This window comes from Armigeres subalbatus, chromosome 3 (assembly GCF_024139115.2).
Source record: "Armigeres subalbatus isolate Guangzhou_Male chromosome 3, GZ_Asu_2, whole genome shotgun sequence".
In the NCBI taxonomy this organism is placed as follows: Eukaryota; Metazoa; Arthropoda; class Insecta; order Diptera; family Culicidae; genus Armigeres; species Armigeres subalbatus.
The window spans coordinates 376,975,746-376,999,707 of NC_085141.1; the positions used below are offsets into that span (position 1 = coordinate 376,975,746).

Consider the following 23,962-nt stretch of genomic DNA (forward strand, 5'->3'; position numbering starts at 1 on the left):
CAAATAAATTGATTGATTGCATGTGAGTCCATTTTTTTTTTCGAGCAGTAGCCCTGTTATCCGCCCATTAAAGTTTGTTTGGTCTCGGTTTTCGCTGGTTTTCATGATATCGTTGGTTCCAAGGTTGATTCCCTCTGCTGCTGTCAACTAGGGTGGCATGTTCTGTCAATCCGTGGTCGCGTTGGGTGGTTCGTCGAGTCGATCGTTGTGCAAAGTGAGACAAAGAAGTGCTGTGTTGTGAACTTGGCTTCGCCAGTGCAGTGGAGTGCATTTTATATGAGAGCAGTGTTTCCCAAGCATTGTTTCAAGTGCCAGTGAAGTGTAAAATGCCAGATCTCCGAACATTGAGTAAAAAGGAACATCAGCTCCGGAAGTCGCTTGAAGGGATTCAGCAGTTCGTCGCTAGTTATCAAGCAAGCAGAGATGCGCGACAGGTATGTGTACGTCTGGAGGCATTAGAGAGGGTATATGGCCAGTTCGTCGATATTCGTATGGAGATTGAGCTGCTCTTAGAAGACGCAGTTGAGAAGGGCAATCCCCAAGAAGAAGAAGCGTTGACGGTAGCGAACGATAAAGTGAGGCAGGAATTCGAAGACAGCTTTTATTCCCTAAAGGCAGACCTAGTGGCCTTCAAAACGGGGGGCTCCAATGTATCGGTGCGAGCTACAAGCCCGCAGCCAGCCTCCCAGTTTGCAAAAGTGAAACTCCCGGAGATCAAGCTGCCATCGTTTAGTGGGAAGATTCACGACTGGGTGCCATACCGTGACAGTTTCCGTAGCCTGATCCACGATAATCCCCTCCTTTCGGATGTCGATCGGTTCACCTATCTCCGGTCTTCTTTAGTTGGCGACGCCTTTCAGGAAGTGAGTTCCATTGAATTGTCTGCGGCCAATTATGAGGTAGCATGGAAATCGCTCGAGAGTCGCTACGAGAACAAGAAGCTGATTGTCAAGGCGCATCTCGATGCGCTCTTCGCCGTGGAGAGTCTCAAGAAGGAAAGCTATGGAGGACTCAACCAACTAATAGGTGACTTCGAGAAGAACCTGCAGATGCTTGAGAAGATCGGAGAGAAGCTGTCGGATTGGAGCACCATTCTGGCTTACATGGTGTGTACCAGATTGGACTTGGCGACTTTACGGCAGTGGGAAACCCACCACAACAGCAAGGAAGTGGCGAAGTACAAAGACTTGATGGACTTCCTGAAGAGCCACTGTTCCGTATTGCAATCTGTGGTGCCAGTCGATACCGTCAGTTCCAACAAGCAACGGTCGTCACGTCCTGCAATTTGCAATACAATGGTTAAATCGACGGTGAAATGCTGGTTTTGCAACGAACCGCGCCATTCCGTGTTCCAGTGTGTCAGATTCCAGCGTATGAGTGTGTCGGACAGAATTGAGGCTGCCAACAGAAACAAACTCTGTCGGAATTGTTTATATCCGGGCCATTTTGCCAGAACGTGCGAGAAGGGAACGTGTCGTCAGTGTCGTCAGAAGCATCACACACTGCTGCACACTGAACAGTTTAGATCCTCCGATCCACCCACGCAGTCAAGACCTCCGACAGTCAATCAACAACACAGACAGCCTCAACAGCGATTTACACCACCGAACCAACATACTCGGACTGCTAACACTGCCAATACACAAGACTCACACACACAGCCAGCCACAGAACACGCCACCACAAGCCAAACACATGTAGCCCTCCCCATAACACCGACACAAAACATAGTTTTATCCACCGCCTTGGTCAGTATTAGAGACCGCTATGGCAGATCCGTGCTGGCACGAGCGCTGCTGGATTCGTGTTCGCAGCACTGTCTAATGACATCAAGTTTCGCTAGCAAACTCAAGCTAGACGAAATGCCATTCTATTTGGCGATTCAAGGCATTGGATCGACTCAAATTGCTTCCACCAGGCTGGTTACCGCCGTAGTTAGTCCAAGATCGGTAAATATTTCATCGTTTGCCGAAGAAATGCAGTTCCATGTGCTACCGAAGCTCACCGTGTCACTGCCTACGGCAAGCTTCTCTGTTACAACGTGGAATCTCCCAGATTCGGCGCTTCTTGCGGATCCCAGGTTCTTCGAGACAGGACCGATCGATCTTATCATCGGAGCTGAATATTACATGGAACTGCTGAAGGAGGAAAGACGGAAAGCTACGGATGATGGTCCGACGGTGCAAGACACCGTATTTGGATGGATTATTTCCGGTCGTGTTCCTGAAGTTCCTGTTAGTGCATCGTACTCGGTAGTTCACGTGTGTTCAACGGCGGAGATACAAGAACAGCTTTCAAGGTTTTGGGAAGTGGAAACTTGTCATTCAGCCACTACATTTTCGGTCGAAGAGTCTGCTTGTGAAGAAATATTCGACAGAACAACGTTCAGGAACGAAGAAGGCAGGTACGTAGTTACGCTGCCGAAGAAAGAAGGAGTGATCCAGCAATTAGGCGGGTCAAGATCCACAGCAATCAAGCGCTTTATGGGGATGGAGCGGCGGTTCGCAATGAATCCGGAGTTGAAAGTGCACTACGCTGAGTTCATGAGCGAATATTTAGCAATGGGCCACATGCGAGAGCTTTCCGAGGAAGAAACGAGTGCATCATCGTATTACTTGCCTCATCATGCTGTCATTAAGCCGGACAGCACAACGACAAAGTTGCGAGTCGTTTTCGATGCGTCATGCCCGACATCCAGCGGAATTTCTCTGAACAATGCTCTGATGGTGGGACCCGTTGTTCAGGACACGATAGTGGACATTGCACTCCGCTTCCGAACTCACCGGTTCGCTCTAGTAGGAGACGTAGCAAAATGTATCGTATGATATTGTTAAATCCAGCCGATCAGCAGTTGCAGAGGATAGTTTGGAGAGATAGCGCAGCGGAACCGCTTCGGACATTCGCTCTCGTCACGGTTACGTACGGTACGGCATCAGCTCCATATCTAGCCACAAAGTGTCTGCAGCGCTTGTCGGATGAAGGCCAAGAGGCATACCCCAGTGCTGCCAAGATCCTCAGGAAGGATTTCTACGTAGATGACATGCTGTCTGGTGTAGACGACATAGAAGGTGGGAAAGAGCTCATCGGTCAGATGATAGGACTGCTGCAATCTGCGGGATTCTCTCTTCGAAAATGGAATTCTAACAGCAAAGAATTGCTGTCAGCGGTGCCGGAGGAATTGAGAGACGAGCGATCGATTTTGGAATTGGATTCATCGACCGCTGCTGTGAAAACGCTAGGTTTGACTTGGGAGCCCAGCACCGACTGCTTCCGGTTTAGTTCGCCAGAATGGGATGAGTCTGCAGAAATTACCAAAAGGAGCGCCCTGTCGGATGCATCCCGACTATTCGACCCGCTGGGTCTAGTAGGCCCGGTCATCGTTCAAGCAAAGATTTTCCTGCAGGAGCTCTGGAAACACGATTGCGAGTGGGACGATCCTTTGAACGCACGATTACAAGAGCAGTGGCGTGAGTACCGGCGGAATTTGGTAGGTCTTGCAGAGATCACTGTTCCTCGATGGATAGGAACTAGTTGCAGCAACAAATTTGTTGAGATCCACGGCTTCTGCGACGCTTCAATCAAAGCTTACGGTGCCTGCATATACATCCGCACTGTAACAGCAGACGGAAGCGTACACGTGCATCTGCTGACCTCCAAATCTCGAGTAGCTCCGCTCGAGAATTTAAAGAAAAACAAAAGTTGCTGTCCATTCCCGTCTAGAACTGTCGTCGGCACTGCTCCTGGCACACCTGTACGAAAAGGTCGCCAAAATATCAACATTGTCGCCAAGTGTTACTTCTGGGCTGATTCAACAATTGTCGTATGCTGGTTGTCATCGTCACCGTCAAGATGGAAGCAGTTTGTGGCGAATCGCGTCTCCGAAATCCAGCATATTACGAAGGGTAGTGACTGGAATCACGTTGCTGGAGAAGACAATCCTGCAGACATTATTTCTCGGGGCATGTCGCCGACACAACTGCAGTACGAATCGCGCTGGTTCCACGGACCGAATTGGCTGATGTTGGATCAGAAATACTGGCCCGATTCCAAGCAGATCAACGAAAGTGGCATCAACAAGGTAGATTTGGAAGAAAAGGCTGTCGTCGCTGTACTTCCAGCAGTTTTACCCAGCGAGATATTTGGTCTTCGATCGTCGCTAGCAGATCTGGTACGGCTGACAGTCTACATCCTTCGATTCAAATGGAATTCTTCACCAGAAAATCGGTTGGACAAGAAAGTCGGCTACATCACTTTCCAGGAGTACAACGAAGCGCTCAAAAGACTGATAAAGCAATCCCAGCGAGAAAGTTTCTCTCAGGAATTGGCGGACATCGCTAAGTATGATCAGGTGCAAGACTCTTCGAGAATAGCTGGACTAAACCCACAACTTGTCGGCGGTATATTGTGCGTTGGCGGCCGGTTGAATAATGCAGCCGTACCTGATAGTCAAAAACATCCGTACATCCTCGATCACCGTCATCCCCTCACAAAACTCATCGTTGTTTATTACCATCGGAAGTACTTGCATTCTGGTCAGCAACAGATGGTATCGGCTGTTCGAGAGCAATTCTGGCCCACGAGCGCCAGAAGCCTCGCAAGGAAAGTGGTCCACGAATGTGTCCAGTGTTTTCGTGCGAAACCTAAAATTCAGGACCAACTGATGGCTGATTTACCTCCAGAGCGAGTGCGGCCATGTTCCCCCTTTCAGAAGGTCGGAGTCGACTACTGTGGTCCATTCTACGTGTTCTACCCACAACGTCGAGCACGACCAATCAAGTGCTTCGTGGCAGTGTATGTGTGCCTAGTTACAAAAGCAGTACACTTGGAGCTAGCGGCTGATTTGACGACACAAGCCTTTCTTGGGACATTGCAACGATTTTCGGCACGTCGCGGCAAGCCGTCGCTTATAATGTGCGACAATGCTACAAACTTCGTTGGCGCCAGGCGGAAGCTGGATGAGCTTGCCCAGCTGTTTGCTAGCCAACAATTTTCGGATGCGGTACTACGCCAAGCAGCAGAAGAACGAATCGAGTTTCGGTTCATTCCAGCCCGGTCACCAAATTTCGGAGGGCTGTGGGAATCAGCGGTGAAGTCATTTAAGAATCTTTTCAAGCGGACTATTGGCACACGTGCCTTGGAATACGAAAAGATGCAAACGGTCCTGACTCAAACAGAAGCAATCCTGAACTCCAGGCCGTTGACTCCGATCAGCAACGATCCAGACGATTTTGAGGCTCTCACACCAGGACATTTCCTGATTCAGCGGCCACTAGCGGCCATTCCGGAGCCCGATCTTGGTGGCATTCCGGACAACAGGCTTTCGGCTTGGGAAAAAGTGCGAGATTTTACCCAACTATTGTGGAGAAAATGGTCCAAACAATATCTGTCCAATCTCCACAATCGGACAAAATGGACGCGGCATAGGGACAATATCACAGTTGGTACTATGGTTGTTCTCAAGGAGGAAAATTTGCCACCGTTGATGTAGCAATTGACACGGGTGGTAGAGATTCACCCAGGCTCCGACGGGAACATAAGAGTTGTAACCGTTCGGACAAAAGATGGCAGATACCAGCGAGCGATATCCAAGATCTGTGTGCTGCCAATCAGACACGACAATTCGTCATCCGACGGGGAGAACTAGGACTCTTCAACGGCGGGGCTGAAAAGCCCCGCACGCCCAGTAAGTTATGTATTCGTTTAATATTCAAAAAGTGACCATCTCATTTTCCTCAGACAAGCCTCCTGAATTTGGCTTGGCCAATTATGTGACACTCAAACGAATTGAGTTGTGTTACGTCCAATAATGTCATTGAACTGAGGTGATATGTCGTTGTCGTTGGTGGAAGTTGCATGTGAATCCAGTTTCGTCTGTCAGTCAAGCTATTTGGTTGTGTTTGGTCTGGTCCTGCGATTAAAACCCTAAAACACATTTGGTATTTTGAGGTACAATTCGATTCAATCAACAGAGGTAGAAGTGCGCAATCCCGCCTCCCTGAACTCGTACTGTTATTTTCTTCGTCAAACCAACACATCAATACATTCCAAATCATCGACATTCAACAAGAGGGGAGGATCATCGGCGCCGCTCGGGCGTCCAACGGAGGCCCTAGGGCCTCCGTCCAGGCAAGTCATTTTCATTTTCAGTATTATAGACTAAAAAGCACCCTCTCATTTTATTAAGAGACCATCAGCACAACGGCATGGACCGCCTCAGTCCACCAAGCATAACCCAAGTCGATCTACACAATCGCTGTGTTTCAAGTCATGGCACGACCCATAAGTGCCATTCGAAGAGATCAGCTCATCAGTCATCGTCCAGTTTGAATGGAAAATCGTCGAGAGTCAAGTCCCCGTTTATTCGTTGAAGTCGCCGTTCGACTCGTAAACGTCTCTGTCAACGGAACCAGAGTTAAGAAGTCAGGTAGAAGGCGCCCTGATCAAGTAATCAAGTCCTGAAAAGCATCGACCATATCAGTATTATTCAGCTCTACATTACACACGTCCAGAATTAAACTTACCACCACACCTTTGGAGGCCTGGCAGACAACTAATCACAAAAAGAAACAAATCAGGCACCACAAATTGTCTGCCAGGTAAGTTGTTCCAGTTTTCAATATTTTTCTACGCGATACTTCATTCGTTTTTCCCAATCATCGAGGCAAACTAATCATCGACAACATCACCGTCCCAGTCATCCCCGAAGAAATAGTAGAAGGTTCAATCTCCGTCACCGTCATCCATCGAGTCAATTTTGAAATCGTTTTCTTGGTTCATCGGATCCACTGTCAAGAAGAAGCTGTTGTGAGTCAACCACAAAGCAACTACCAAGGTCAACGTCAAGTCATCAGAGCAGCATCAACAAGTCATCAATCGGAAACATCATTGTTAATTTGCATGGAAATCTGGAAGAGCAACGTCAAGTCAACATCAATGAATTCTACAGTCCACTAGGCATTACTCAACCTTATCATCAAATCACGAGGCCTGGCAGACAGCTTTTATCCAACGGAACAAATTCAGGCATTGTTATTTGTCTGCCAGGTAAGTTGTTCCAGTTTTACCAAAATTTCTACACGATACTACATCTAATCTTCACTTTGTCGAGGAAAACGAACAACAATGAACTGCACGTCTGAATCATCGAGCGATCAGCATCAAACAGTGAATACTACATATACCACATCTGTTGAAACGGAATCATCATCGCCGTCATCGTTGTGTCGAAGCTCCGGCACCTGGATAAACAATTACAGCATCAGTGTTAGTATATAGATAGTTTGTAAGAAGTATATTGAACATCTGTTTACCGTATTTGTTGAAAACACACACTGGTTAGAGCAGGAGGTTTTGAAACTAGGGATTTCAAGGCGGCCGGTTATGGTTGCGCCAGTCTAAAGCATACAGCGAAATGAGTGACCAAACACATGTTCCACACAGTCGCAAGTGTATTTGTCTTTCTTCCTCACACTGTTAATCTTGGCCCATTTCATGTTTTCGTAGAAATGATCGGTCGCTTGATTGTTATGGTTTTATATACCTAGTTCCTATCGCTACTCTATCAGCAATCAGCTGGTCAGATACACAGCTGAGTATAGGGCACAAAGTTAGTTGGAAATAAATAGTCGCGCCGTACGGATGCTATCCGTGATTCGATTCCACAATAAAGTTGTAGTTTTCTGTTCGCGTAATAAAGTGTATCAATCAAGTCCGTCGCGAGTCTAATTGATTTCTACGGTGTCCGAAAGGGTTGAATAGAAGAGTGAATCGCGCGAACAGACTCGAATGGTCAGCTACTGACCAACCCAACTGATCAGCGAGCACCTCGAAAAACTTTTTCAAGTGCCAGTCAAACCGCTACCCCTCGGTATGATCTGCCTAGGATCCGACGTATACCACGCATCAATACTTAATCGCCATCACTGCTAGAGATTCAAACCGTTATCCAAAACATGGCATTGAACCCTGCTACCCTCAGTATGGTCTTTGTAGCCGCGCTTCTTACCGCACGGCTTAGGAGGGCCTCTTTTGATAACAGTCATGGAAAATAAAGAAAAGAATCCATCATAGTTTCGAGAGAAATTTTAAACTATGGAGTCATTAATGTGTGCGTCAAGAAAACAAATAACAATTTGGCTAATAAATCAAATTATAATTTCGCTTCTTAACAATTTTGAACCGTGAGACTTTTTGAAGACACAAGATTTTTTTTTGAGAGTTATGGACGAATGTAAGTATTTTTTTGTCCCCATGAATTATCTAACGCTTTCGGCTGGCCCTTTCCCACACAGAATTCTCATTGGAATCTCTAATGAATGCTCTCCAGAATCATCGGAATCCAGAAGAATTCAGACTGAATTCCTCTCGTCTCAGAAGCACAATTTGGACCGTTTTGGTTGCTGGAACTCTATATCACGTGTGTACTGCTCCGGCGGTATCGTTGAGGGATACCCTTGGGAATCTGTGGGAGACATCCTTCATAATCCGACGTTTTGGCTCGGAATCCCTCAATGATTTGTTTCGAAATCCGTCGACGAATTGCTTCGGCATCATTCGATGACTCGCTTTTGAATATCGATGGTTTGCTTTGGAATTCCTCGAAGATTTAGATCGGACTCCCTCGACGATTTACTTCGGAATCCCTCGACGAAATGCTTTGAAATCATTCGATGATTTATATCGAAATCCTTCGATGATTTCTTGAGGAATCACTCAACGATTTGCTCGAGGATTATTTGCGGAATCACTGGAGGATTCTTTACAGAATCCCTGGAGGAATAATTCGAAGTCAAACGACGATTTGCTTCGGGGTTCCTCAACAGATTGCTTCGGAATCCTTCGACGATTTGCTTTTTGCATCCCTCGAACATTGCCTACGAAATCTCTGGAACATTCACGTTGAAATGTTTGGAATATTACCGTTGGAATTTCGGGATGATTCCATTCAAAATCTCTAGAAGATTCTTATTGGAATCCCTGAAATATTTCCGTCGGATTCTCTGGAAAATTCCCGTCCGAATCCTTGGAACATTCCGGTCAGTATTCCTGAAATATGGAGGATATCTAGAAGATTCTCATTGGAATTTCTGGAACATTTCCGTCGGAGTCCCTAGAGGATTTGGAGTCCCTGGAAGATTCCCATCGGATGCCCTGTTGGAAATCAAAATCCCTGGAGGTTCCCTTCGGAATGCTTGGAAGATTCCCATCGGAATCCCAGGAGAAATGTTGCCGTATTTTTTTTTTCATTTGAGATAGATAGATATAATATTCATTGAATATGCAGAATTATTCCCTGACGGCGATCCATCACATATTGTAATTTGGGTGTGTGGGACAAAGTACAGTACTGCACATGATTCCATAGTAGACGTAACAACCATTGCACTTTCGCATGTATTTCAATTTCAATGACTGATCCACAATTGCCTTAGGTGGTTGGACCGGGCTTAATACATTTCCACTCAGATAACTTAATAAGGTGGTAAAATGTTCGAGAATTTTTTAAAAGAAGCTCAGAAGAGAGAAAATAGCTATAGGCTATAGCCTCCCCATAGGCATCGGAGTTATTTACGCCAATGCCTAAAGGTTATTTCTATTTTTTTCCATTTATCTTCTCAATGCATCTTTTTCCCAGACATTCCCATCCTGTGAGTCATTCCGCCATTGGGATTTGTCTGGAAAAAATTGTTCTTACCTGAAGACCCTGAAGTATTTGAAAGTTATCACAACTGACCCGAAAAGAGTTGAAAGAAATTCATAAGTGACCAACAAAAGATTGGAACAGTCTATAATTGGCCGAATATTACTTTTAAATGATTTAAATGAATCTAACCATGGTACAGAAGTACCACACAAGTGAATGGAAATAACCAGAAGTGAATTACTGGAAATAACCCATGACTGGCTGGGATTGTCTCTGAAGTGGCTTAAAGTGACTTCATGTAAGGGTAGAGCATACCGTACCAATAAACAACCGTATGTAATATTGACTAAAGATAGCTTCAAATAGAAATGACTCATAAATTACAGCAAGCGACCAATAATGGACTTGTACTTAAAGGTGTGCGCTGTCTCTGCCGACAGTTTTTTTTTGTCAACATTTAACACCGCCGCCAACATTTCTTACGCCGGTTTAAAATTTTAGAAGTCTACATTATTCAATAGCGAACTTTTTCAATGCTAAATTTGGAATTTCCTGTGAAAATTTAAAAAATCTGTCGAATTAAAAAAAATCTGTTGAAATTCCCGTGAAAATCCGTAGGAATTTTAAGAAATTTGGGGTGTAAATCAAAAATTTCTCGTGGATATTCCACAGAAGAAATTCCGAAGAATATTCCACTGCGAGAATTCCAAAAAACTTCGTAAATGAAATAACCCGTGGAAATTTCGAAGAGTTTGCAGAGAAAATTTAGAATGATGGTAAAATTTGGCATATTGCTGAAATGAATCCGTAGCACAAAATACACGCATCATGATCCGCCATATTGAATGCGGAACCGTGCCATCAATAATTCCGGTAATACTCCGACGCCGGCTTTTATCCCTTCGGGATCCGATTTCAGTGCAATTGGATATCGAAACCCTTCTCGTCGCTGCAAGAAAAATTACAAAAGGGTGAACGGCCATCATCGTCCCACTTGCAACCGTATCCGATAGTCGGCGGACGCCTTCGCCACCATAGACGTCGTCGTCATGAGGAAGTCCTGGCGCAACGCCATGAAATATCGAACCTGAACCCCTTGGCTCGGCAACAACAACTGCTAAGGTTGAGGGTGGATCCGATGTCCCGCTTCGTTTACCCCAGCCCATCAACCCACTCGGCTGTTATTTTATCCCGTTTTCGGAATAAATTTTCATTTTCCGTAACAAGGCATCGGCAGTTAACGTCGAAAAAACGAAAATAATACACCATCGAGTAACGTAAACGAAGGGATTGTCCGGACACATGTGGTCCGAACAACCATGCCGGCGCGCGGAGAGGGTTGATTTCTCTATACAGTGCCGTGTACGATGCGACTACGCTGCCTCCGGCGAATGGGGTGGTCACCACCCTCTCTCTTTCTCTTCTGCAAAGTTTCCCCCTTTTTTGGAAAATCAGAAGATCATCGTAGCAACCGGCGGCGGTGGTGGCGGTGCCGTCGTTGGCGTAATCCGAAATTGCGTTACGCCATCCGGCCGGTCATGGTTTGCTTTGCCGTCGTACGTTTCGTTACGAATCGAATGGATGATTGAGCGAAATCGGCGACGCACAAATGTGTAACATTTTTGTTCCTGCCAATCGACAAAAGGGGAAAATCGAACGGATAACTGTTAATCTCAATAATCACGTGTGCAATCACTCGTCTCCTAAATTTGGAAACCGTTAATAAGGGGTTGGAAATTTTTGAAAATTTCCCGAAAAAAATGACTCAATTTGATACGATTGTCACCGGGATGAAAAGTGGTAATTTTCGATTTACCCCCTTGAAAAAAGAATACAAATCAGTAACAAAAAAACTTGAGCACGAGCTACAAACTGTTTTTATTTTATTTTAGAGAACATATTTCCCCCTTTAGACATTAAAAAAGGAAGCTGCGAGTGAAGAAAATCTGCTTTCATGGTCACGCAATGTTTTCGGTGGCTTGCGCCGATGCATCTTCCACCTTTCCCTTTTGGACATAGCACTTCCCCGTAGCGAACCGTTTTAAATAAATAATAAGAAAAGTGTGCTCCCTATCATATAAATTTCCAAAAAATAAAGAAATCCCCCTGTTTGTGTCTTTTTTATCACCCAGGCGGACAACCAAAGAAGATGACGACAACGCAGGAAGGTTTTTCAGTCATTAATACTTGCACTCGACGTGTGAATGAGCAATTTTGCGTTTGGTATTCAAGCAAAAGGATGGAGGTATAAGAAGCTTTTTTGGTGTTGTATTGCAAACTATTTTTTAATCAAAACCTTAACTGGATTTTTTTTTTTAAATGTGGTTAAGCATACTTAAGCAACATTCACAATTTCCTTAAATTGCTTATCATACTTATTCTGTATGAAATCGTGAGGCTTAAGTATGTGTGAGTAAAACTAGTTGAATATAAAGAATAAATAATGTTAAACCTTCCTTCTCCATGAAATAGCGTAATAAAGCAAATCAGACTATTTTTAAAAACTTCTGGTGCAGTTCAGACCATTTCCCCCTAGGTAGCATCCTAAAGCAGTATTTTGTCTGACTTTTTTGTCCACAGGGGGAAAACCAAAACTTCAAAGTGTCTTACCTATACCTAGTGGCTCTCCGAGATACCGTTTCTACAACAAGACATGGTAATCGCCTCTGCGGTGCCTCCCGGGTTCCATCGGTTTTTGGTTGCTGAACTCTCGTGCCCGGCCAAATAATAAAAAAGCGGAAAGCAGTCAAACACCGAAGCTGCATCATCGTTTCGTCCCTCGGATTCTCTTTTTTTTATCTGGCTACCGACATTTCGAATCTTGTGTTTTTGGCACGTGGACGATGAAGTTGAGCAGTTCGGTTCAGCTCCGTCGTCTTCGAATAAGGTGAGGGAAAAGTTTTAAACTTTATGGAGTACAAGTTAATTTGTTTGTTATTAAGGGTATCTTTTGCGATGCTGAATGTGATCTTCTCTTGTTTTTTCGTCCATTCTGCTGTGATGCGAGATCATTGGAGGGTAATCCAGTTGAAGAGTTTACGAGATGGGGATTGTTTTCCTACCCTAAGGGCAAATGTTGATTAATCGTAACTTGGCTACCACATTTAAGGAATTTATAATAATATATACACAAAAATATGCATCACTTGGGAAGTATTACATCATATGACAATGTAACAAGATGCTGATGTGCATTTAAAGGCTTGTACTATTACAATCCTCGAATAGAACGTTTTTAATTATGTCACGCATTCTCGTGGTTTGGGCTATCTTTTTCCCTGGATTGCTGCCACGCTCAAGCCGACGCCCAGCAGCTAGTAAGCCCAACAAGATCCGGCTTTCCTATCGTTATTTTTAATTTGATGCCAGGTTCGTTGCTAGAGAAAAAAAATCGGACAAAAAATATTTTGTCTTGTTTTGTCTTTTTGTTTATTTTGGAGTAACAGAACATTCATAAAACCACTAAACTACCCGGAAGCCAAAATTTCGATAGAAGGCTCTTTATTCTATGATTCAAATATTGAATTCATTTAAGAAACTCCATAAATCCATTTTACATAATTTCGACAAAATAAAAAAAATGTTTTTGAACAAATTGGCACCGAATCTTTCGATTTCTTCGATACAAATCAATAGTTTTTTGTCAAAACTCAACATCCTGGGGCACTTCTAGTGCGGAAACTGCAAGCAGTACTCCATAATTGCTCTAAAAAGGACGTGCACAAATGTAGTTTCTCAAATAAACGAAAAACAAAAATTCCTACAATCCTAAAAAAAAATCGTTTCTTTTGCCAGAATACGTATTTTTGGACGAGGATTCAGAATATATAAAAATCTCATTTTGGTTAAAAATGTCACATATTGTATTGGTATGAAGCATATGCGGTATTTCGAAAAATTTCGTTTCAGGTGGTTCGAAACGAAATTCCGCGCAATTTCGCGGAATTTGAGCATGGCGAAATCTGATTTCTTGATTTCGTTTCGTTTCGTAAAATTGCAAAAATTTCGCTAGAAAAAACTAGCTTCTAACGAAATTTAACGGAATTCCGCGAAATTTCGAAACCAATTTAAACTTGAACCAGCTTAACTAACTTTATTTGAAATTCTTTGTAAATTAAAAAATATTTTCCTCTGAAAATTCCTTATGAACATCATTTGAAAAAAAATTTCTTATTTTATAATTTCTTCTTGATATGTTTCAGATACTCTTCTAGGAATTCCTCCGAGATTTTCTCTAAAACATCCATAGGAAACTCCATCAATTAATTATTCAAAAATTCTTCTGGGACTCAAATCAGGAACTCCATCGCGAATATCTTCTGGAATTACCTTAGGGAACTCTCCAGGAAATCCTTTGGGAACTCCCTCGCATACTCCCTCGGATACTCCCGCAAAAATTCCTTTGGAAAATCTTCCTGAAAAAGAAACTTCCCGGAGCAATTACTGGAGGTAGTTTCCATATAAAAGCTAGAGAAATTTCTGTGGGAATTCCGAAACGAAATCCCGTGGAACTCTTGAAGAAATTTCCGGAGGAACTTGTAAAGGGATTTCTGGAGGAACTCTTGAAGTAGTTTTCGGAGGAATTCTTGACAGAATTGGGAGAACTCATGGAAGAATTTATGGAAGAAAAAGTGAGAGAGCTTCTACAAGAATTTCGGTGTTTATTGTTTTAAGATATTTCTGCAAATCCTTCGAAAAATTTCTCGGAAAATCCTGTATAGCTATTTGTGTGACATCCTTCTGAAAAAAAAAATCAGGTGAAGTAGCCGCAGAATTTTTAAAAAATCCGGCAGGATCTTCCGGGAGAATTCCTTAAATAATTTCCAGAGGAAATTATACATATTTTGAAAGATTTTTTTCGAAATTTTTCGTAAGAATATCTGGAGAAATGGCCAGATGAATTCGCAGACAAACTCCTCGAGGGGCTTCCGGGAGAATTCCGAAAGAAAAAATAATCCCTGAATAATTTTCCGGGAGAGTTCTTGGAAGAATTTTCGAAAGAATTCCCGGGGCGTGAGTAGGAGGTGGCCATCCACGTGTGTTTCTGGAGATATTTCTGGAAAATCCTTGAAGTAATTAATGAAGAGATCTGGGAGGAATTTCTGGAGTAAATCCAGAGAAAGTGTCAGGAGCAGTTTGCATGGGAATTTCCGAATGATTTTTTGGAGGAAGTTCTGGAAAAGGAGACGTGGAAATAGGGCTTCCATTCCCGGAAACGATTTCCCGGGAAATCATATTTCCCGGGATTCCCGATTCCCGGGATTTATGTATCAGTTTCCCGAATTTCCCGGGAAATGAACAACATACTAAAATATTTTGTAATAATTGTCTTATTTTTTTTAATTTAATGATAACGGATTTTGGGGTATCAATAACATTTTTTTACTAGCATCATCTCACTATTTATTTCACTTTTGAAGTTTAAGAAGTTTAAGTTACAACTGAAAATGTTACAGAATCATACGGTGCATTCCAACACGTGTTGAAGAGAGGCGAGACAAAGAACCAGTTTGTATCTATCGTTCGTTTATTCAGTAGGTTCAAACGTCGGTAAGCGTTGGGAAGTCGAATTGAAAATTTAGTGTCTGTGGTGAAACAGCAGATCTATCAATGTTCGCAAATACTGAGGCAATAGCAGTGACCGCTTTGGCAAGTTTGTCCTATTATTGTAAAAGGTTTTTTAAGACCTTCAATCCTTTTTGATTCAATTCTCAAACAGACTCATATTCCGCAAAATCGTTTGTATTTTGAGATATGTCTGAAATATTTCATTTGAATATTTTATAATATTGGTGAGCTAACAGATCTTGATGGAAAAACAGATTTTATGTCTTTAGTATGCGATCATTACAACTGTCTTACAACAAATACTCGCAAAACTTTTGCAATTTGATGCGTTTTAGGTGCAGTTCGACATATCAAGCAAAGTTTGACCGATAAAAATGTTATAGTCAGGATCATTAAAGTACGACAATCAAGCACTCGCCTGACAGCTCTTTTTTATTTCGAATGGAAGAATTCTCATTTCAAATATTTCATCTGCTTTAAATACAAAACGTGTTCAAGTGGACGTACATGAATAAAAATGGTTTATCCTTCAAAGTTGACCAGAAGATTCTATGCACTAAAAAAAGTCGTCGAGTATAAGAATAGTTCATGTTAGGAATATTTTGGCGATAATAGAAGAGAATCTCTCGAAGCCGTCGTTGTCCAAAAACTGAAAAAAAGCGGATACAACCTGAAAAAGTTTTTTAAAAAATATGGAGAAGTAGCACATAGTGGAGCACATCAGGACACTGCAGATCTTACTCTTGATCCAGAGCAGATGCTGATACTTATGACATGGCGAACGTTTTGTAGAAGGAGTAAACGCTTTTTGAACTGAACAAAATCTTTCTCAGGCTTTCAACAACTCTTTTATCATTTGAGGACAAAATAGCAAGCCTCCCTGATGTCGAATGTATATTTTCAAAACCATTTTTTACGACAAAATTTAAACTACGATTTTATAAAGGACAGGAAACTACGTTTTTGATTTAGTTTCGAGAGTTTTTTTTATTTCCCGGGATCCCGGGAAATCCCGGGAAATTATTATTTCATTTCCCGTTTCCCGGGAAGTTGATTCCCGGGAAAAATGGAAGCCCTACGTGGAAATTTCTAAGAGAATTCACCTAGGGATTCTTGAAGGAATTTCCAGAGGGAATCCTGGAAGAACCTCCAGAGGAAATCCTGGAGGAACTTTTGAAGGAATACGTGGTGAAACTTGCGGAGGAATTGCTGGAGGAACTTCCATAAAAAAAATCCTGCGAGGACCTGCGGAGGAATTCCTGGAGGAACTTCCGGAAGAATTCTTGGAGCAACTTCCGGAAAATTCTTGGAGTATCTTCCGGAGGAACTCCTGGAGGAACTTCCGGAGGTATTCCTGCAAGAACTTGCGGAGGAATTCCTCGGAGGATCTTCCGGAGGAATTCCTAGAGGACCTAACGGAGAAATTCCTGGAGGAACTTCCGGAGGAGTTCTTAGAGTACCTTCCGAAGGAATTCCTGTAGGAACTCCCTGAGGAATTCCTGGAGGAACTTCCGGAGGAATTCTTGGAGGAACTTCCGGAGGAATTCCTGGAGGAACTTCAGGAGGAGTTCTTGGAGGAATTTCCAGAAAATTCCTGGAGGAACTTCCGGAGGAATTCCTGGAGGAACTTCCGGAGGAATTCCTGGAGGAACTTCCGGAGGAATTCCTGGAGGAACTTCCGGAGGAATTCTTGGAGGAACTTCCAGAGGAATTCCTGGAGGAACTTCCGGAGGAATTCTTGGAGGAACTTCCGGAGGAATTTCTGGAGGAACTTCCGGAGGAATTTCTAGAGGAACTTCCGGAGGAATTCCCGGAGGAATTTCTGGAGGAACTTCCGGAAGAATTCCTGGAGCAATTTCTGGAAGAACTACTGGAGGAACTTCCGGAGGAATTCCTGGTGGAAATTCCGGAGGAATTCCTGGAGGAACTTCCGTAAGAACTTCCGGAGGAATCCCTGGAGGAACTTCCGGAGGAATTTCTGGAGGAACTTCCGGAGGAATTCCTGGAGGGACTTTAGGAGGAATTCCTGCAGGAACTTTCGGAAGAATTCCTTGAGGAACTTACGAGGGAATTCCTGGAGGAGCTTCCGTGGGAATTCCTGGACGAACTTCCGTAGGAATTCCTGGACGAACTTCCGGAGGAATTCCTGGACGAACTTCCGGAGGAATTACCGGAGGAACTTCCGGAGGAATTACCGGAGGAACTTCCGGAGGAATTCCCGGAGGAACTTCCGGAGGAATTCCCGGAGGAACTTCCGGAGGAATTCCCGGAGGAACTTCCGGAGGAATTCCCGGAGGAACTTCCGGAGGAATTCCCGGAGGAACTTCCGGAGGAAATCCCGGAGGAACTTCCGGAGGAATTCCCGGAGGAACTTCCGGAGGAAGCCCGGGAGGAACTTCCGGAGGAATTCCCGGAGGAACTTCCAGAGGAACTGCCGGAGGCAATTCCGGAGGAATTGCCGGAGGCGCTTCCGGAGGAACTTCCGGAGGAACTTCCGGAGGAATTCCCGGAGGAACTTCCGGAGGAATTCCCGGAGGAACTTCCGGAGGAATTTCCGGAGGAACTTCCGGAGGAATTCCCGGAGGAACTTCCGGAGGAATTCCCGGAAGAACTTCCGGAAGAATTCCCGGAGGAACTTCCGGAGGAATTCCCGGAGAAACTTCCGAAGGAACTTCCGGAGAAATTTCCGAAGGAACTTCCGGAGGAATTCCTGGAGGAACTTCCGGAGGAATTCCGGAGGAACTTCGGAGGAATTCCTGGAGGAGCTTCCGGAAGAATTCCCCGAAAAAATTCTGGAGGAACTTCCGGAGGAATTCCCGGAGGAACTTCCGGAGGAATTCCCGGAGGAACTTCCGGAGGAATTCCCGGAGGAACTTCCGGAGGAATTCCCGGAGGAACTTCCGGAGGAATTCCCGGAGGAACTTCCGGAGGAATTCCGGGAGGGACTTCCGGTGGAATGCCCCGGGGTCCTTACGGAGGAATTCCCGGAGGAACTTCCGGAGGAATTCGGAGGAACTTCGGAGGTATTCCGGCGGAACTTCCGGAGGAATTCCCGGAGGAACTTCCGGAGGAATTCCCGGAGGAACTTCCGGAGGAATTCCCGGAGGAACTTCCGGAGGAATTCGGAGGAACTTCCGGAGGAATTCCCGGAGGAACTTCCGGAGGAATTCGGAGGAACTTCCGGAGGAATTCCCGGAGGAAATTCCGGAGGAATTCGCGGAGGAACTTCCGGAGGAATTCCCGGAGGAACTTCCGGAGGAATTCCCGGAGGAACTTCCGGAGGAATTCCCGGAGGAACTTCCGGAGGAATTCCCGGAGGAACTTCCGGAGGAATTCCCGGAGGAACTTCGGAGGAATTCCGGAGGAACTTCCGGAGGAATTCCCGGAGGAACTTCGGAGGAATTCCCGGAGGAACTTCCGGAGGAATTCGGAGGAACTTCCGGAGGAATTCCGGAGGAACTTCCGGAGGAATTCTGGAGGAACTTCCGGAGGAATTCCCGGAGGAACTTCCGGAGGAATTCCGGAGGAACTTCCGGAGGAATTCCCGGAGGAACTTCCGGAGGAATTCCGGAGGAACTTCCGGAGGAATTCCCGGAGGAACTTCCGGAGGAATTCGGAGGAACTTCCGGAGGAATTCCCGGAGGAACTTCCGGAGGAATTCCCGGAGGAACTTCCGGATGAATTCTGGAGGAACTTCGGAGGAATTCGGAAGAACTTCCGGAGGAATTCCGGGGGAACTTCCGGAGGAACTTCCGGAGGAACTTCCGGAGGAATTCCCGGAGGAACTTCCGGAGGAATTCCCGGAGGAACTTCCGGAGGAATTCCCGGAGGAACTTCCGGAGGAATTCCCGGAGGAACGTCCGGAGGAATTCCCGGAGGAACTTCCGGAGGAATTCCCGGAGGAACTTCCGGAGGAATTCCCGGAGGAACGTCCGGAGGAATTCCCGGAGGAACGTCCGGAGGAATTCCCGGAGGAACTTCCGGAGGAATTCCCGGAGGAACTTCCGGAGGAATTCCCGGAGGAACTTCCGGAGGAATTCCCGGAGGAACTTCCGGAGGAATTCCCGGAGGAACTTCCGGAGGAATTCCCGGAGGAACTTCCGGAGGAATTCCCGGAGGAACGTCCGGAGGAATTCCCGGAGGAACGTCCGGAGGAATTCCCGGAGGAACGCCCGGAGGAATTCCCGGAGGAACGTCCGGAGGAATTCCCGGAGGAACGTCCGGAGGAATTCCCGGAGGAACGTCCGGAGGAATTCCCGGAGGAACTTCCGGAGGAATTCCCGGAGGAACGTCCGGAGGAATTCCCGGAGGAACGTCCGGAGGAATTCCCGGAGGAACGTCCGGAGGAATTCCCGGAGGAACGTCCGGAGGAATTCCCGGAGGAAGGTCCGGAGGAATTCCCGGAGGAACTTCCGGAGGAATTCCCGGAGGAACTTCCGGAGGAACTTCCGGAGGAATTCCCGGATGAAATAGAAATTTCGGCATTACTCGAGAACTTTTCAGAGAATAAATCAATTAAAGCAAACGAAGTTCGTCGGGTCTGCTAGTATAATATATAATATAATATATTCATTAATATACTTGCGAACCGCCCGAAGCAGAACTAAATAACCCAGTGTTCCAAAATCTGCAAATCTGATTTCGCCAGACTTGTTCATGAAGCACTGAAATACTTGTGAAATATCAAAAATGCAATAAAAATTAAACTAGAACCGCATGCATTTTATAAACAACGCGATTACGAAGCCTCAATCCACCTCACTCATCTAACTCCAATTATTAAAATGCGATTTGAAAAGTTGTGATATGTTGATGCAATCGCACCTTAGTATTCCGAAGCTATTCGTAGGTAAGTGCGGTGACTTCTGCCAGGAGCTCATGATGTTCAACGTAGAAGATCGCAAGTTTGGAACCGCCATTAGAACTAGTAAGGTTTAGCAAATCCAAATCTGGCTTGGGTTATTCGGTAGCAGAAATCGTCATCGGACGTAGTTGGTTCAAGAAAATCGAACTTACAAGTGAGTTGGTTACCAACTGAAAGATTAATTATAGTGTGCAATAAAGTTTAATATTTTCTGATTTTGTACAAAGAAGATTGTTTAATATTTTCTGATTGGATGCAGGAAGGATGTTTTGAGCCTGGAAAACTCGACTCATGAAGTCAGAGCCAAAATCAGCAGCTGTTAGCCATCGTATGTTAAAATGTGTCCATTTTTGAACAGATGTGAACAAAGAAGATTCTTCAATATTTTCTAATTTGATACTGGAAGTAGAGGTGTGCGCCGCCGTTGGAAATTTGTCACGCCACAGATTATAGATTTTTCACGCCGATTCAAATTTGAATAAGTCTGCAGAATTTTCAGTGGGAATTCCGAAGATTCGGTGGAATTTCCATAGAATTTCCTGATTGAAGGCTGAAAGTTGTTTGGCCAAATATATCGTTTGACCAAATAGACCATTTGGTAGAAGACTAAGTAGGCTTAAGCTATTTGGCCGAAAATGTCATTTGTTCGAACAGTTTATTTTCTTGAAAATAACGGTTGGCCTATTAGCTCAATTGACCGAATATGCCTTTTGTCCGAAATGGTCGTTTGACAGAAAGCGCCGAAATGGATATTTGGCCGATAGTGTCGTTTTCATTTGGAAATTATTCTCAGTTTTTCCACGGGAGCTACTTTCAAGTTTCGACAATTCTTTAGAATTACCAAGTGGAGCTCTTTGGATTTCTCAAGGGAAATTCTTCGGATTTCACATGAGAATCTTATCAGCATGTACACGGGAAGTTGTTACAAATTTCTACAGGAAAATATTCGGAATATCCGCGGAAAGTTCCTGTTGAATTTCTGTTGAGTATTCTTCAAAATGTACACAGTAAAACTTTCATAATTGTAGGAGCTTGTGACTGAAAGAAGGGATGTTTTGACGTTGACTTTCTCAATATAGATTAACTAAGTCGACTAGTTTGGCAGAACCAACGTTAAAACAGAACATTCTTTGGAATATCTGCGGGACACTCACTGGAAATTTCACGAGAAATGTTCCGGAATTGCCGCGGAAAATTCTTCGAAGTAGAAGTAGAACATTGTTCAAAATTTAGATTTAAAAATAAAAATATTTGGTTTTCAACTCGAAATTTTTACGGATTTTTTTTTTTGATTTCTACTGGAAATTCTTTGCATTGGCCAAAAGCACCAGACGGCAGAACAGACTGCAGGCGAAAATACCTTTTGGCTGAAAATGTTATTTGACATACGGCCAAATGTCTATTACTGAATGAATAATATGTTCAAAAATGGCCACTCGTTTGACGAAATGGCCCTTTTGTCAAATGACAATTGAACAAAATTCCGAAAACCTTTTTACTTTTTTAGTCGATACTGGCCTTTAAGCCAAAATTTATCCAAATTTCATTTAGCCGATAAACTTGAACGTTTATCTGAAACTTTTATCAGGTCGAAAATGTAGTTTGGCCGAAAGCGGCTTACAGCCGAAAAGAACATTCGGCTGAATTGGTAATTTGGCCAAAAAAGTTGGCGGAAATCGATTTACAAAGTAGAGAGGTTACGAAATTTCGCTCAATAATCTTTTGACAATAAAGCCATTTCGCCGTAAATGTTATTTGGCCGAACGGGTGGACATTTTTGACCATATTATCCGTTCAGTAATTGACATTTGCCATATGACCCGTTGGGCCAAATAACATTTTCCAAATGGCCCATTCTGTTAAACGAATATTTTAGCGAAACGGCATTTCGGGCTGATGACCGATTCGGCCCAATGACCATTCCGGCCAAACGACCTGTTAGGGAAAACTACTTTTTCGGCCAAACTAACAGTTCGGCGGTATTTTGCTTTCAGCCAATGGTATTTATTATGAACAGTACACTAGTCGTTAGATATCTGCAACATGTTTACGTTTCAGTAAGCGAATGCTGTTCGATAACTGCAACGCACTCTAGACATCAAACGATTGTCAGTCGACGTCAGATGCAACAGAAATGCACCTGATTATGCGGCGCAATGCAGCTATCATCGACTTTGACATCGTTTTGAAGTTCAGCGGCCCGATAACTGCAAAACTGTTGCAACTATCGGATTGCAGTTAAAAAGTATTGCAGTTGAATGACTTGCAGTTATCGAACGTCTACTGTACAAAGAAATTCCTTAACACTTTCGAGGAAATTTGAAATCGAAAGATTTTATTATTGAAATCTACAATTTCAACAACCTTCCGCGGAAAATCTAATAAATTTTCCATTTAAATGCCAGAAAAATTTTCCTTGAACATTTCAGAGAATTTATTCTGAAAGCTCCGTAGTCTCCCACGGATATTTCGAACATTTTCCTGCAGAAATTTGGAACAATTTCCCATGTAAAAGGTGATTGTTATTGTTTTCTGGTTCGATACTGGAAGGATTGTATGACCCTGTAAAACACGAACTATGAAGACATAATCAGAATCAGCAGCTGTTAGCAAAAATATAGAAGTTTGAAAATGGTAAATTAAGGTTCACTCATCAGACCAACGACAAAACACGCACGCTCGTCTAAACTGTCATTCGCCGACGACCTAAAATTTTACTTCGTTGAAACCGAACCGCTTGAAAGTATAACGTAGCTATGTGATCTTGGAGTGACCATCGATGCCAAACTACGGTTTACCGAACATGTGGAGACCACGGCTGGCAGAGCATTTTTTGTGCATGGGTTCATTCGACGGCACGCTTTTGAGTCCCCCGATATTTATGTCATGAAGACATTGTATTGTTCGTTGGTGCAAAGCATCTTGGAGTATGCTTCACCAGTTTGGTCTCCATACTATGTAGCACATATACTCATCATCGAGCGAGTACAGAAAAAGTTCTTGCGGTTTGAGTTAAGGAGCCTGCCTTGGAATGACCCAAATAACCTTCCTCCATACTCACAACGATGACATAATTCAACTCCGCTGTACATTACCCCTCGAATGCTCAGGCATTATTCTCTACTAGGTGTCCACCTCCAAACAATTTTTTTTTATAGGATAGGTAGGATAGACAATTAAGTTTAGTCTGTACGATTGTTTCATCAAAGACGGTGGTAATATGTCAAATATGCAGTCTAAAATATTGATAAAAGACACAAAGTACGTTCAAGAAATGGACATATTTTGTATTAGACTCGGATCTTGAGCAAATGATGAACATGGGAGCGTTAGATGTTAAATACAGCAGTCTCCCTTTTGAAATGATGATACAAACCGTCATTTTAACCGCTCAAAAAATCTCTGTCAAAAGCAAAGATGCAAATATGTTCAATCACTGGAAAGGATCGAACCTTTCCCCCTTCCTATCTTGCATCACACATTGCGCACGCACTATTTTCCCTTTCATCTGCTTTTCTGCAACTGACCGTTTGGCGTTGTTGTTTTCTTCGTACATGTGTCGAATTTTTCAATCGGTTCCGGTCCGCTCTGGTCCAGGCGCTTTAGACCAGCAGTCAGTCAGCCAGAATCCAAAAGAAGAAGAAGGAAAAGAAACTGATCGAAAGCGATTAACACATCGAACTGGACCCTAATCAATTTTTTAATCCCTAGTAGTTTTGAACGATGGGTACCCGGTCCTACGGCAGCCGCCGTTGGACTTTTGTTCTTTTGATTTCCGGGATGCAAAAAAAAATGCACGTGTAAGGGCGCATACGGGACCCCTCGTGAAATTAAAGATTTTTTGTGGTGCATTTTTTTGGAAACAAGCCAAAACTTTGGCGCGAGTC

At 43.9% G+C, this 23,962-nt stretch overlaps 3 protein-coding genes across 3 annotated transcripts; 2 read left to right on the forward strand and 1 right to left on the reverse strand.

Annotated features, from left to right (window-relative positions):
• Positions 1–326: 326 nt before the first annotated feature.
• LOC134222908 (uncharacterized) lies at positions 327–2,825 on the forward strand. The gene has a single exon (XM_062702053.1). The coding sequence runs from the start codon at positions 327–329 to the stop codon at positions 2,823–2,825; it is 2,499 nt and encodes an 832-aa protein (XP_062558037.1).
• LOC134222909 (uncharacterized) lies at positions 2,822–5,488 on the forward strand. The gene has a single exon (XM_062702054.1). It carries the CDS (start codon positions 2,822–2,824, stop codon positions 5,486–5,488), a length of 2,667 nt encoding a protein of 888 aa, XP_062558038.1.
• Positions 5,489–11,094: 5,606 nt separating this feature from the next.
• On the reverse strand, positions 11,095–17,854 carry LOC134222911 (circumsporozoite protein-like; the record flags this gene model as incomplete). Its single annotated transcript, XM_062702055.1, has 3 exons — positions 11,095–11,271; positions 17,024–17,090; positions 17,340–17,854. Coding segments are annotated over 3 exons (759 nt in total), but the record flags the coding sequence as incomplete, so codon positions are not given.
• Positions 17,855–23,962: the final 6,108 nt, after the last annotated feature.